This window comes from Bufo bufo, chromosome 1 (genome assembly GCF_905171765.1).
Source record: "Bufo bufo chromosome 1, aBufBuf1.1, whole genome shotgun sequence".
Classification (NCBI taxonomy): Eukaryota; Metazoa; Chordata; class Amphibia; order Anura; family Bufonidae; genus Bufo; species Bufo bufo.
Window position 1 is genome coordinate 549,491,059 of NC_053389.1, and position 12,988 is coordinate 549,504,046.

Here is a 12,988-nt window from a genome sequence, read left to right on the forward strand (position 1 = left end):
ATAAGACACAGACCCGACCACCAGCCAGCCGGGAAATAGAGTGCTCTGGTGGTCGCTGTTCCAGTAGCTCTGATTGTGGTGGTGCATGAGAGCTACAGTAACAGCGTAACACAGCTATACTGTCTGCCTAAGGGCTCTTTCACACTTGCGTTGTCCGGATCCGGCGTGTACTCCACTTGCCGGAATTACACTCCGGATCCGGAAAAACGCAAGTGTACTGAAAGCATTTGAAGACGGAACCGTCTTCAAAATGCTTTCAGTGTTACTATGGCAGCCAGGACGCTATTAAAGTCCTGGTTGCCGTAGTAGTAGTGGGGAGCGGGGGAGCGGTATACTTACAGTCCGTGCGGCTCCCGGGGCGCTCCAGAATGACGTCAGAGCGCCCCATGCGCATGGATGACGTGTCCAATGCGAGCACGTCATCCATGCGCTTGGGGCGCCCTGACGTCACTCTGGAGCGCCCCGGGAGCCGCACGGACGGTAAGTATACTGCTCCCCCGCTCCCCGCTACACTTTACCATGGCTGCCAGGACCTTAGCGTCCCGGCAGCCATGGTAACCATTCAGAAAAAGCTAAATGTCGGCTCCGGCAATGCGCCGAAACGACGTTTAGCTTAAGGCCTGATCCGAATCAATGCCTTTCAATGGGCATTAATTCCGGATCCGGCCTTGCGGCAAGTGTTCCGGATTTTTGGCCGGAGCAAAAAGCGCAGCATGCTGCGGTATTTTCTCCGGCCAAAAAACGTTCCGTTCCGGAACTGAAGACATCCTGATGCATCCTGAACGGATTTCACTCCATTCAGAATGCATGGGGATAATCCTGATCAGGATTCTTCCGGCATAGAGCCCCGACGACGGAACTCTATGCCGGAAGAAAAGAACAGAGGTGTGAAAGAGCCCTAACTCAGAAACAATATAGCTATTGTAAATGGAGGATCCAGCGTTATCTAGAGGTGCTACAATTTATTGTAACCCTGCCTGTAATGATAATGAGATGACTGCTGTGGAATGATCTCTACAGAACAGGAAGTGTCAGCTTATTTTGAGGCTCAGTGGTCATGAACATGCACAATTTCAGTAAATAATATTGATGCCATATCCACAAGGGGCTGTAACCCATTCTCAGTTTAACCAGTTCCAAACCCACTATGTTAGACCAAAACATCCCTTCAAATACCTTGCACAAAAATGTAATGAAAGCATCATACAAATACTGGATTGGATCACAACAATATCAAACAACACAGCTGAAAGAATAGAATTAAAACACCCAATAAAGACAGGAGATTTATCAAGACAAAATTTTCTACACCATTCTCGATTTCCCCTGCACCACCAGAGGATGCGCTTAATTTATAAGGAGACTCACACCACATCATAAAATTCTGCGCATCCTCCGTCTGTCCCATCCGTCGTAGCTGGGGTAGATTTCCGCCATGATTTACAGGCGAGAACAGGCGTAAATGATGATAAAATCTGCTGGGGCTGATGGCCCTGCCCCCAAGGGGTGAGGGCAGCCTTAAAACTAAATTTGCACATAAATTGCTGTGCAAATGGTGTTTAAAAAGGGTCAAGCCAGCAGTTTGGAATTTTTTTTTTACATTGGTTTTCTTTAATCAAAAATACAAAAAAAAATGTATCATACAAACATCCAATAATAAGAATAGTTGTAATAATAATAATAATAATAATCTTTATTCATATAGAGCCACCACATTCAGCAGAGCTTTACAGTTATGAGGGTGCATGTCCAAAATGCCTGAAAATCACAAATAGAAGGTATTTTTTCTACTAAAGGGACGAGAAAATTAGTAGTTGTCCCTCTAATTACCCTCTGCACCTAATCAGGCTACTTGTCAACAATTTACTTTCATAATCTGCATCTTTCCTTCCTTGAATTACCTGACCAATTAGGACATTTGTTATGGTGTTCAAAAACATGAGTAGTTTGATACCCCAGGTTCTAAAGAACTATCCCCCTCATAGACTACAACAGATCCGTTATTGCTGCCTATAATCACAGCTAGTTTTAGCATATAGAGCTGTGTACATGTGCTGCTGGATCGCCACTAGTATGTCCGCAATATACATTTTCCATAGCTGTGAATGCTTTCATTTAGTCAGAAAAACTATTTTATATATAGGCATATGAGGTTAGAAAGGAGCCCAAGGGGCCATTACCAACCTTTCAGGAGCCTAGCCACGCTCCCACTGTAAAGGTGCCCAACCTACATCCTCCAAATCCCCTCCTTGCTTCCCCGACGTCATACAGTTGAAGCGCCGTAATCTTGCGCATGTTTGACTACGCCGCATGTCAGTGCCGGCATAGTGTTCCTTCCCGATACTGGCATCAGCCTCAAAGAACGAACTGCACATGAGCTAGCGGTCATGCGCGAAATTACCGCGCTCCAACTGTGTGACCTTAGGCTCCTTTCTAACCTCATATGCCTATATATAAAATTGTTTTTCTGACTAAATAAAAGCATTCACAGCTATGGAAAATGTATATTGTGGACGTGCTAGCGGCGATCTAGCAGCACATGTACACATATGCTAAAACTAGCTGACAGAATCCCTTTAATTTATTTTTATTTTTAATCCATTGTACAATCGTGGGCTTCCATAGCACATGCCAGAACTACACTGAAGACTTACAGAATAGTAAGGGATAAGGAGATAAAATTAAATGTCTTTCAGGGTTTGTGGAAAGCGAGGCAACAAACACTGCAATGGCCGCCATTACAGGATGTCACCATCATCTAGAACACATGTAGGAGATGAAGATAAGTAGATGTTGCACAAGAGGACATTTCAGGACCTTGGATGTATTTTTTCATTTTAGAGGGAAACGTTCTTTCATGGAAGGACATTAACACATACAGCTCTTTCACACCGCTTAAATATTAGCAAGTTCAAGATATCGGATATTTACAAGCAGCCGACATTATCACTGATTTCCTGCTCGGCAGCTGTTGTGTGCCATTAGCTAGTGAGGTCGATGATATGCTATCATAAAGTACAGATCATTTTAGGCTACTTGTCCATATGTTTGTATGGTATCTGACAACTTAGAACCACTTGACCTTTTTAAAAAGGACAGTCTTGTAATATGTTGTACCACTACATTACCCAGTGTGTTCTAGGTCATTCTCACCAAATGCGATCCCCTAAATACATAAAAGTTAAACGCAATGAACAAAATATCATATCACTACAAATATCACATGTTCCATACATTACCTATTGATATGTGTCTTGATGTACCAAAGAACGTGTATAAGAACACTGGGTAGAATGAAGAATATAACCCAAACACAGGTGGCACTGCTGCCAGCAAGGCATAGGCTAAACCTGAAAGACAAAATAAACTTCTGTAAACCACAACACAAATACAGGTGCAGCAGTGGCCAACAGCGGTCACATACATCCACATGCTTCATTCACTTCTATGGGAGTTAGAAGAGCAGCCGAGCAGGTTTGCATACTGGCAGTTGTCGTTTCACAGCAGCTGGAGTGCCGAAGGTTGCGGATCCCTGGGATAGGTGGGATTAGTGTAGATTCAAATGAATATAATATACTATTCCAGAGAAACCTACAGAATGAGATCTGCTCTTCAGTCTGTCTTCATATAAATTTATATTACACTATTAGGCTAATTTCATGCAAGCATCTTCAATCTGGGAAACAAGCCCCATGTGATGGCTGCACTTCTGACCGCAGGACTACACATAATGCCATGAGTACAGTACAGTAGACCCATGGTTCGGCAGGAACTGATAGCATCATAAGTCATTATGATGCTGTGAGTTCGAGTCAGAGCAGCAGTGTTCAGTACAAGAAATGCAGCCATCACACATTTCCTGGACCAAACATGCTTGTGGGAAATTAGCCTTATACTTTCTATGAATTTTTCAAAGTTTTCGTGATATTTACTTCATACTGGCAACCCCAACGAAGAACCTTACAGTCATCCTCTCCTCAAAACAAAAGTGTCTCTCTGCATTCCACAATAAAGTGGAAAAAAAAAAACTTAGAACAGGAAATAAAGGCCTTTTTACATGGGCAGATTCAGAAATTCAGGCAATTATCGGGAACAAACCATTCCACTCCTGATAATTGCCTGCTTATAAGAAGAGGTGAAAGCTGCATTTACATGCAGCAGTCATTTCCTCTGTATGGGGACTAGCGATTGCTGCTGTGTTTGCTTGTTCTCATTATCAGTGGAATGCATTTCTGGATTGTATTAATATTACAGGTTATAGTTTTAAAGATTTCTGTAGATGTTGCTAATCCAGGGAGTTATTCTGACTGATTAGAGTCGGGAAGGAATTTTTTTTACCCTAAAATAAGGAAAATTGGCTTCTACCTCTTTTTTTTTTGCCTTCCTCTGGATCAACTTGCAGGATAATAGGCTGAACTGGATAGACGGATGTCTTTTTTTCAGCCTTACAAACTATGTATGTTACTATTGCTTCTGGGCAGCAGCTAGTGATGATCGTAAAACCGGTCATGACACTTTTACCTGATGAGTGAGTGCATGTTCATAGGTGGAACCCAGGGCAATTATTGCCCCGATAATCAGCCAGTGCAAAGAGGCCTTAAACTTTAGATTTAGTGCTCCTTCATATGTGTATCACTCAATAAAACAAATATACTAACCTTGAGGTAACTGCATGACTCCTGTACTCAGTCCTGACACTATGTCTCCTACAAGGTACTCCTTTACAGGATAACGTGGGAGCCATTTCAAAATAGGAAGAAAGCTGCATAGTTGAGATTTGGCTTTTTTGGCAGTACATCTGTAACACAGGGCAGAAATATAATGGTAGTCTAACATGTCATGCTCAACAGATAAAATTTCACATAAATAGTAGTCGGACGCACAGGGTTGTTGATCCACCAACCAGGGTGCCCACGGTCGAGTAGTAACACCCCACTACTCAACAAAGTGAATAATCGATATATAAAAGACCGGGCACACCTAAGACTATTGGGCCTCTAAATTTTAATCAGATACAATGGTGGAACAGCGTATAAAATCACATATGGCTAAAAGGTGCTAAATCAAATAGTGAATAAGATCGATAATGAATAAAAGAGTCGCCTATAAAAGAAACAAGAAATCAGCTCAATGACAAAGACATGCACTATAAAATCCATAAAAATTCATAAAAATTGGGACAGAGTAAATAGGATAAATTGATAGTTCGTAGCAGCGTGATTCTCTCAAAACAATGCTGATCAGGGCTAGCGGCAATGTATAGCAGCAATATTTGCGATCAAAAGCAGCAAAAGAGTTCAGATTTATATACCAGTTCTAATTAGCAGCGGCAGACGGGTGACCAAGTCTCTCACCCCTATGTATCACCAAATATCTTTGGGACAGAAGCACTTAGTCGAGTAACAATGTAGACCAAACTGATGTGCAGCGGCGTCCCGCTAAAGGTGAATATTCTAGTTTGGAATAGTTGTGCCGGCTTCAGTATCAAAACAGTCTTACCAGAAGCTGCGGCCACGGCCGTCCTGCGGACCTCGGAAGAGTGTTCACCTTATCTCCAGCAGGCTGTTTGTATACCGCGTCGGTGGATCTGTGCGCATGAGCCCGCCGGTTCGGCTCCGGACTCAGTATAATGCCACCTTTCACACGGAGCTCCAAACAAATATTCGGCACCGGTCTTTCTTGTTCTTGTAGTGCACTACTTTTCCAGAAGTGGGGGGTCTGACCAGACGCGTTTCGGGGTTGTGAAGGAAGGGGACATCACAAGCCCGAAACGCCTCTGGTCAGACCCCCCACTTCTGGAAAAATAGTGCACTACAAGAACAAGAAAGACCGGTGCCGAATATTTGTTTGGAGCTCCGTGTGAAAGGTGGCATTATACTGAGTCCGGAGCCGAACCGGCGGGCTCATGCGCACAGATCCACCGACGCGGTATACAAACAGCCTGCTGGAGATAAGGTGAACACTCTTCCGAGGTCCGCAGGACGGCCGTGGCCGCAGCTTCTGGTAAGACTGTTTTGATACTGAAGCCGGCGCAACTATTCCAAACTAGAATATTCACCTTTAGCGGGACGCCGCTGCACATCAGTTTGGTCTACATTGTTACTCGACTAAGTGCTTCTGTCCCAAAGATATTTGGTGATACATAGGGGTGAGAGACTTGGTCACCCGTCTGCCGCTGCTAATTAGAACTGGTATATAAAGCTGAACTCTTTTGCTGCTTTTGATCGCAAATATTGCTGCTATACATTGCCGCTAGCCCTGATCAGCATTGTTTTGAGAGAATCACGCTGCTACGAACTATCAATTTATCCTATTTACTCTGTCCCAATTTTTATGGATTTTATAGTGCATGTCTTTATGTCATTGAGCTGATTTCTTGTTTCTTTTATAGGCGACTCTTTTATTCATTATCGATCTTATTCACTATTTGATTTAGCACCTTTTAGCCATATGTGATTTTATACGCTGTTCCACCATTGTATCTGATTAAAATTTAGAGGCCCAATAGTCTTAGGTGTGCCCGGTCTTTTATATATAGATAAAATTTCACAGTTTTTATTTTTGCGACCCTTCTAGAAGACCACAGGAGCACCTACATATAGGGTGTGTTAGGCTACTTTCACACTAGCGTTTCTATTTTCCGGTATTGAGATCCGTCATAGGATCTCAATACCGGAAAAAAATGCCTCAGTTTTGTCCCCATTCATTGTCAATGGGGACAAAATGTAACAGAACGGAATGCTCCAAAATGCATTCCATTCCGTTTGGTTGCGTTCCTATACCGCATGCTGCGATTTTCTTTCCGTCATGGGATGCGGAGCAAAACTGATCCGTCCCCATTGACTTAAATTGTAGGTCATGACGGATCCGTCTTGGTTATGTTACAGATAATACAACCGGATACGTTCATAACTGATGCAGACGGTTGTATTATCAGTAACGGAAGCATTTTTGCTGAACCCTGCCGGATCCAGCAAAAACACTAGTGTGAAAGTAGCCTTAGCCATTGCAGGGAGCATTTATGTTTGGCTTGGTTAGGGAGCACTGCAGGCGGTTCTGCTTTCAGCCATATTGAGGATACACTGTAGAGCTCCACTACATGGTGGTATGTATGGTGTGTTCCCTCACTGTATGCCAAAAACAAAGATCTTGGTGGACACAAGGAGAACCTTATAATATGTCAATGTCTTTCCTATACTGGGATCTAATCCCATTTGTTAAACTATACCAAAAGTATGTGGACACCTGACCATCACACTGATGAGCTTGCTGGACATCCCATACCACGTCATGGGAGTTAATATGGAGTTAGGCCCGTTTGCGGCTATAACAGCCTGCACTCGCCTGGAAAGATTTTCCCACAGATTTTGGAAAGTGTGACTATTCCGCCAAAAGAAAATTTTTTGAGATCAACAGAACATCCCACTCCCAGTCATTTAACCCCTAAGACGCCATAGGCAACAGTGGCCACAGCATCGGAAAGGTTATTCAAATGAATAGGGTTTCCTCTGATCTCTGATCAGCACCCCTGTGTCAAAACGGTCGGGTGCTGATCAGTCATTATGGCAGCCTCAAGCCTTGTGCCAGCAGCAAGCCTTAAAAGGGTTGTGCAGAGGAGCTTCAAACAGCTGGGAGATGGAACCCCGCCAAACTGATATTGATGACCTATCGTGAGGATAATTCATCACGTTTACTCCACTGCACAACCCCTTTAATAGGAAGCCTGTACAAATGCCATAGACTGAAATAGTATACTACTGCAGTCTATGGTATAGCGATCAAATAATCGCATGTTCAAGTCCTCTAAGGGGACTAAAAAAAAGTTTTTAAAAAAGAATAAATAAAATGTCGGAATTATGAGTTTTTTTAAATTTCATCTAGCAAAGATTTTTTTTCCCCTATTTTTCAGCATGATATGGTAAATTAATTGGTGCCATCAAAAAAAATACAACTTGTCCCACAAAAAAATAAGCACTCAACGGCTGGTTACTGTCTGTAAAGCGCTGCGGAATAGGTCAGTGCTATATAAGTGAGTATAATAAATAATTATTATGTGAATAAAACAAGTATAAAAGTTATGGACCATAGAAGGTGGGAAGTTAAAAAATTCAAATAAAAATACGAAAAATTGTCCTGGAGTGGTCAAAGGTGTCTTTATGAACCTCGCTTTGAGCACAGGGACACATTTTTGAAGGAACAGGAAAGAGCTTCCCTCCACTGTTACCCCAAAGTCAGAGGCATACAGTGGGCCAAAATTTCTTTGCATGCTGTTGCATTATCATTGGCCATCACTGGAAATAAGGTGATTAGTCCAAACCCTGAAAAACATCCCCTCAGAATAATGCATGAGACAATCTCAATAAAAAAATAAAGCATTCACAAATTAAATAACCTGACAAATACAGAAAATCCCCCACCCATACATAGTGACTTCATTAATGGATTCCAATAGAGCTGCTTCCCGTGTACTTTCAAGGAGTAGCTGATTAAATAAAAATTGCACAATTACAGAAGATTAGCGTTATATACCTACGCATGTGAAGCTAGTCACAGGGGATTAACTAAGGAAACTCCGATAAACATATCCTCTACAAACTACATGCAGGGCCGGCGCCACCTGTAAGGCGACCTAGGCAATTTAGCAGGGGGCGCCGGAACCGTGCGGTTAAAAAAAATAAAAGTTGATTAAGTGGCCGCCGCCGCTCTGGTAAGCAGGGCCGGTGCTTCCATAGAGTCCTTAGGGGCGCCGGCCCGCAACTAACTATAGGCAGGAGTCGGACACGTGTCACCCGGAGATGAGCGCTTCCATTGTGGAAGCGCTCATCTCCAGTCATCTGTATCGCCGTCCTCAGGACAGCGATACAGATGGCCGTGCAGCAGGGCAGGGGAGGGAGAGGTGTGTCCCTTCCCCTTCCTCTGATAGGCTGCAGGCGCCGCCTGAGCCCTGAGCCGTACAGCGCGGGACACAGACTGGAAGAGGCCTGCATCGCATCGCTGACATGGAGGTAAGTATAAGTTGTTGTTTTTTTGTTGTTGTCAATACTGGTGGCTACTGGGCTGGCACATGATGGGGGGCTCTGGCTACTGGCACATGACAGGGGGGGCCCTATGGCTACTGGCACATGATATAGGGGGGGCCCTATGGCTACTGGCACATGATATAGGGGGGGCTCTATGGCTACTGGCACATGATATAGGGGGGGCTCTGGCTACTGGCACATGATATAGGGGGAGCTCTGGCTACTGGCACATGATATAGGGGGGGGCTCTGGCTACTGGCACATGATATAGGGGGGGCTCTGGCTACTGGCACATGATATAGGGGGGGCTCTGGCTACTGGCACATGACATGGGGGGGCTCTGGCTACTGGCACATGATATGGGGGGGGGGCTCTGGCTACTGGCACATGATATAGGGGGGGGGCTCTGGCTACTGGCACATGATATGGGGGGGGGGGCTCTGGCTACTGGCACATGATATGGGGGGGGGGGCTCTGGCTACTGGCACATGATATAGGGGGGGGGCTCTGGCTACTGGCACATGATATAGGGGGGGGGGGCTCTGGCTACTGGCACATGATATAGGGGGGGCTCTGGCTACTGGCACATGATATGGGGTGGGCTCTGGCTACTGGCACATGATATAGGGGGGGCTCTGGCTACTGGCACATGATATAGGGGGGGGGGCTCTGGCTACTGGCACATGATATAGGGGGGGCTCTGGCTACTGGCACATGATATGGGGGGGGCTCTGGCTACTGGCACATGACATGGGGGGGCTCTGGCTACTGGCACATGATATGGGGGGGGCTCTGGCTACTGGCACATGATATAGGGGGGGGGCTCTGGCTACTGGCACATGATATAGGGGGGGGGGCTCTGGCTACTGGCACATGATATAGGGGGGGCTCTGGCTACTGGCACATGATATGGGGTGGGCTCTGGCTACTGGCACATGATATAGGGGGGGGCTCTGGCTACTGGCACATGATATAGGAAATCTTTCTCATTAGGATAAAACACAACATCAGCTCCGCCGAGCCCCCCAGCCAAAGTGTTGAAGTGGCGTCCGAGATCCCCAAGGGTCAAGCCAAGTAACTGTAAGTTTTCATATAGCATACACTGTGCCACACAATATACAGTTTCTTCTGTAAAAGTCATCAAGTGTCATGGGGGGGCCTTATTGTTTTTCGCCCCAGGCTTGTTTCTTTAGCTATGGCTTAAGTTATGGTAGTTATTCTCCACCATTCTTAATAGGGGGCTTTATTGCAACATATAACTCCCTTTTAATTTAAATGCTGAGAAACGGGTGGAACATATGTGATGTCATGATATGGGTAGATCATATGATAAGGGGGGGGGGGGGGGGGGGCGGCAATTTTTATCTTGCCTAGGGCGGCAAAAATCCTTGCACCGGCCCTGACTACATGAGGACAAGGAGTACACATCAAACTGTCTCATACTAAATACCATCTACATGGAGTATCATTTGATAAAGTAAATAGGCTTAGACATGAACGGTGTGTGTGTAATGCCTCCATGCCAGTGACATCAGCAGCACCCCATACCAGTGACATTAGCGGGCCCTACATTCCAGTGACATTAGCGGGCCCTACATTCCAGTGACATTAGCGGGCCCTACATTCCAGTGACATTAGCGGGCCCTACATTCCAGTGACATCCGCAGCCTCCATTCCAGTGACATCCGCAGCCTCCATTCCAGTAACATCCGCAGCGCCCCCCCATTCCAGTGACATCCGTAGCGCCCCCCCATTCCAGTGACATCCGTAGCGCCCCCCCCATTCCAGTGACATCCATAGCGCCCCCCCCATTCCAGTGACATCCGTAGCGCCCCCCCCCATTCCAGTGACATCCGTAGCGCCCCCCCCATTCCAGTGACATCCGTAGCGCCCCCCCCATTCCAGTGACAGTCACAGCCCCCCATAACCATGACGTCCAGTGAAACCATAACAGTAATGAGAACAGTCACATCCACAGCACCTGCTTAACAGTGACATCCACAGTGCCCCCATAGCAGTGACATCCATCGTGCTCCCATAACACTGACATGCACAGTAACCCCATTACAGTGACATCCACAGAGTCCCTAAAACATTGAAGTAAAATGGCTGGGTTGTTAACCACTTCCCATCTGGGCCATTTGCCCCCTTCCTGACCAGGCCAAATTTTGCAAAACTGACATATCTCACTTTATGTGGTAAGAACTTTGGAACGCCTTTATTTATCCAAGTCATTCAGAGATTGTTTTCTCGTGACACATTGTACTTCATGATAATCATAAATTTGAGTCAAAATATTTCACCTTTATTTATGAAAAAATCCCAAATTTACCCAAAAATTTGAAAAATTCGCAATTTTCTAAATTTCAATTTCTCTGCTTTTAAAACAGAAAGTGATACCTCATAAAATATTTATTATTTAACATTCCCCATATGTCTACTTTATGTTGGCATCATTTTGGAAATGTCATTTTATTTTTTTAGGACGTTAGAAGGCTTAGAAGTTTAGAAGCAATTCTTCAAATTTATAAGAAAATTGCCAAAACCCACTTTATAAGGACCAGTTCAGGTCTGAAGTCACTTTGTGGGGCTTACATAGTGGATACCCCCATAAATGACCCCATTGTAGAAACTACACCCCTCAAGGTATTCAAAACCGATTTTACAAACTTTGTTAACCCTTTAGGCGTTCCACAAGAATTAAAGGAAAATGGAGATCAAATTTTTAAATTTCACTTTTTGGGCAGATTTTCCATTTTAATCCAATTTTTTCTTTAACACATCGATGGTTAACAGCCAAACAAAACTCAATATTTATTACCCAGATTCTGCGGTTTACAGAAACACCCCACATGTGGTCATAAACTGCTGTATGGGCACACGGCAGGGCGCAGAAGAAAAGGAACTCCACATGGTTTTTAGATGCCATGTCCCATTTGAAGCCCCCTGATGCACCCTTACAGTAGAAACTCCCAAGAAGTGACCCCATTTTGGAAACTAGGGGATAAGGTGCCAGTTTTATTAGTACTATTTTTGGGTACATATGATTTTTTGATCATTCATTATAACACTTTATGGGGCAAGGTGACCAAAAAATTGGTTGTTTTAGCACAGTTTCTATTTATTTATTTTTACAGCGTTCACCTGAGGGGTTCAGTCAAGTGACATTTTTATAGAGCAGATCGTTACGGACGTGGCGATACCTAATGTGTAAAACTTTAAAAAATGAGAAAAAGTATACATAATAATAGCATTTTTGAAACAAAAAAATTATGTTTTAAAGGGTTTCTGTCACCCCGCAAAACTCATTTTTTTTTTTTTTGGATAGTTAGATTCCTCATAGTGCGATATAGCAGAATATAATAGTCTTACTTACTTTCATGCGGCCGATTCTTTATAAAACGAACTTTTATAATATGTAAATGAGGGCTCTACCAGCAAGTAGGGCGTCTACTTGCTGGTAGCTGCTGCAGAAATCCGCCCCCTCGCCGTGTTGATTGACAGGGCCAGCCGGGATCTCCTCCTCCGGCCGGCCCTGTCAGTAATTCAAAAATCGCGCGCCTCGCGTCATTCGGCGCAGGCGCTCTGAGATGAGGAGGCTCGTATCCTCAGCACTCCCTCAGTGCGCCTGCGCCAATGACGTCTTCTCTTTCGGTGATGTCATCGGCGCAGGCGCACTGAGGGAGTGCTGAGGATACGAGCCTCCTCATCTCAGAGCGCCTGCGCCGAATGACGCGAGGCGCGCGATTTTTGAATTACTGACAGGGCCGGCCGGAGGAGGAGATCACGGCTGGCCCTGTCAATCAACACGGAGAGGGGGCGGATTTCTGCAGCAGCTACCAGCAAGTAGACGCCCTACTTGCTGGTAGAGCCCTCATTTACATATTATAAAAGTTTGTTTTATAAAGAATCGGCCGCATGAAAGTAAGTAAGAGCATTATATTCTGCTATATCGCACTATGAGGAAT

At 44.7% G+C, this 12,988-nt stretch overlaps 1 protein-coding gene across 1 annotated transcript in view; it reads right to left on the reverse strand.

Annotated features, from left to right (window-relative positions):
* The window catches only part of SLC26A5 (solute carrier family 26 member 5), a 113,702-nt gene that overhangs the window by 64,053 nt on the left and 36,661 nt on the right, over nucleotides 1-12,988 (reverse strand). The window contains 2 exon segments of the mRNA XM_040412541.1: nucleotides 3,240-3,350; nucleotides 4,659-4,798. Of these exon segments, the coding sequence (XP_040268475.1) occupies nucleotides 3,240-3,350; nucleotides 4,659-4,798 (251 nt within the window).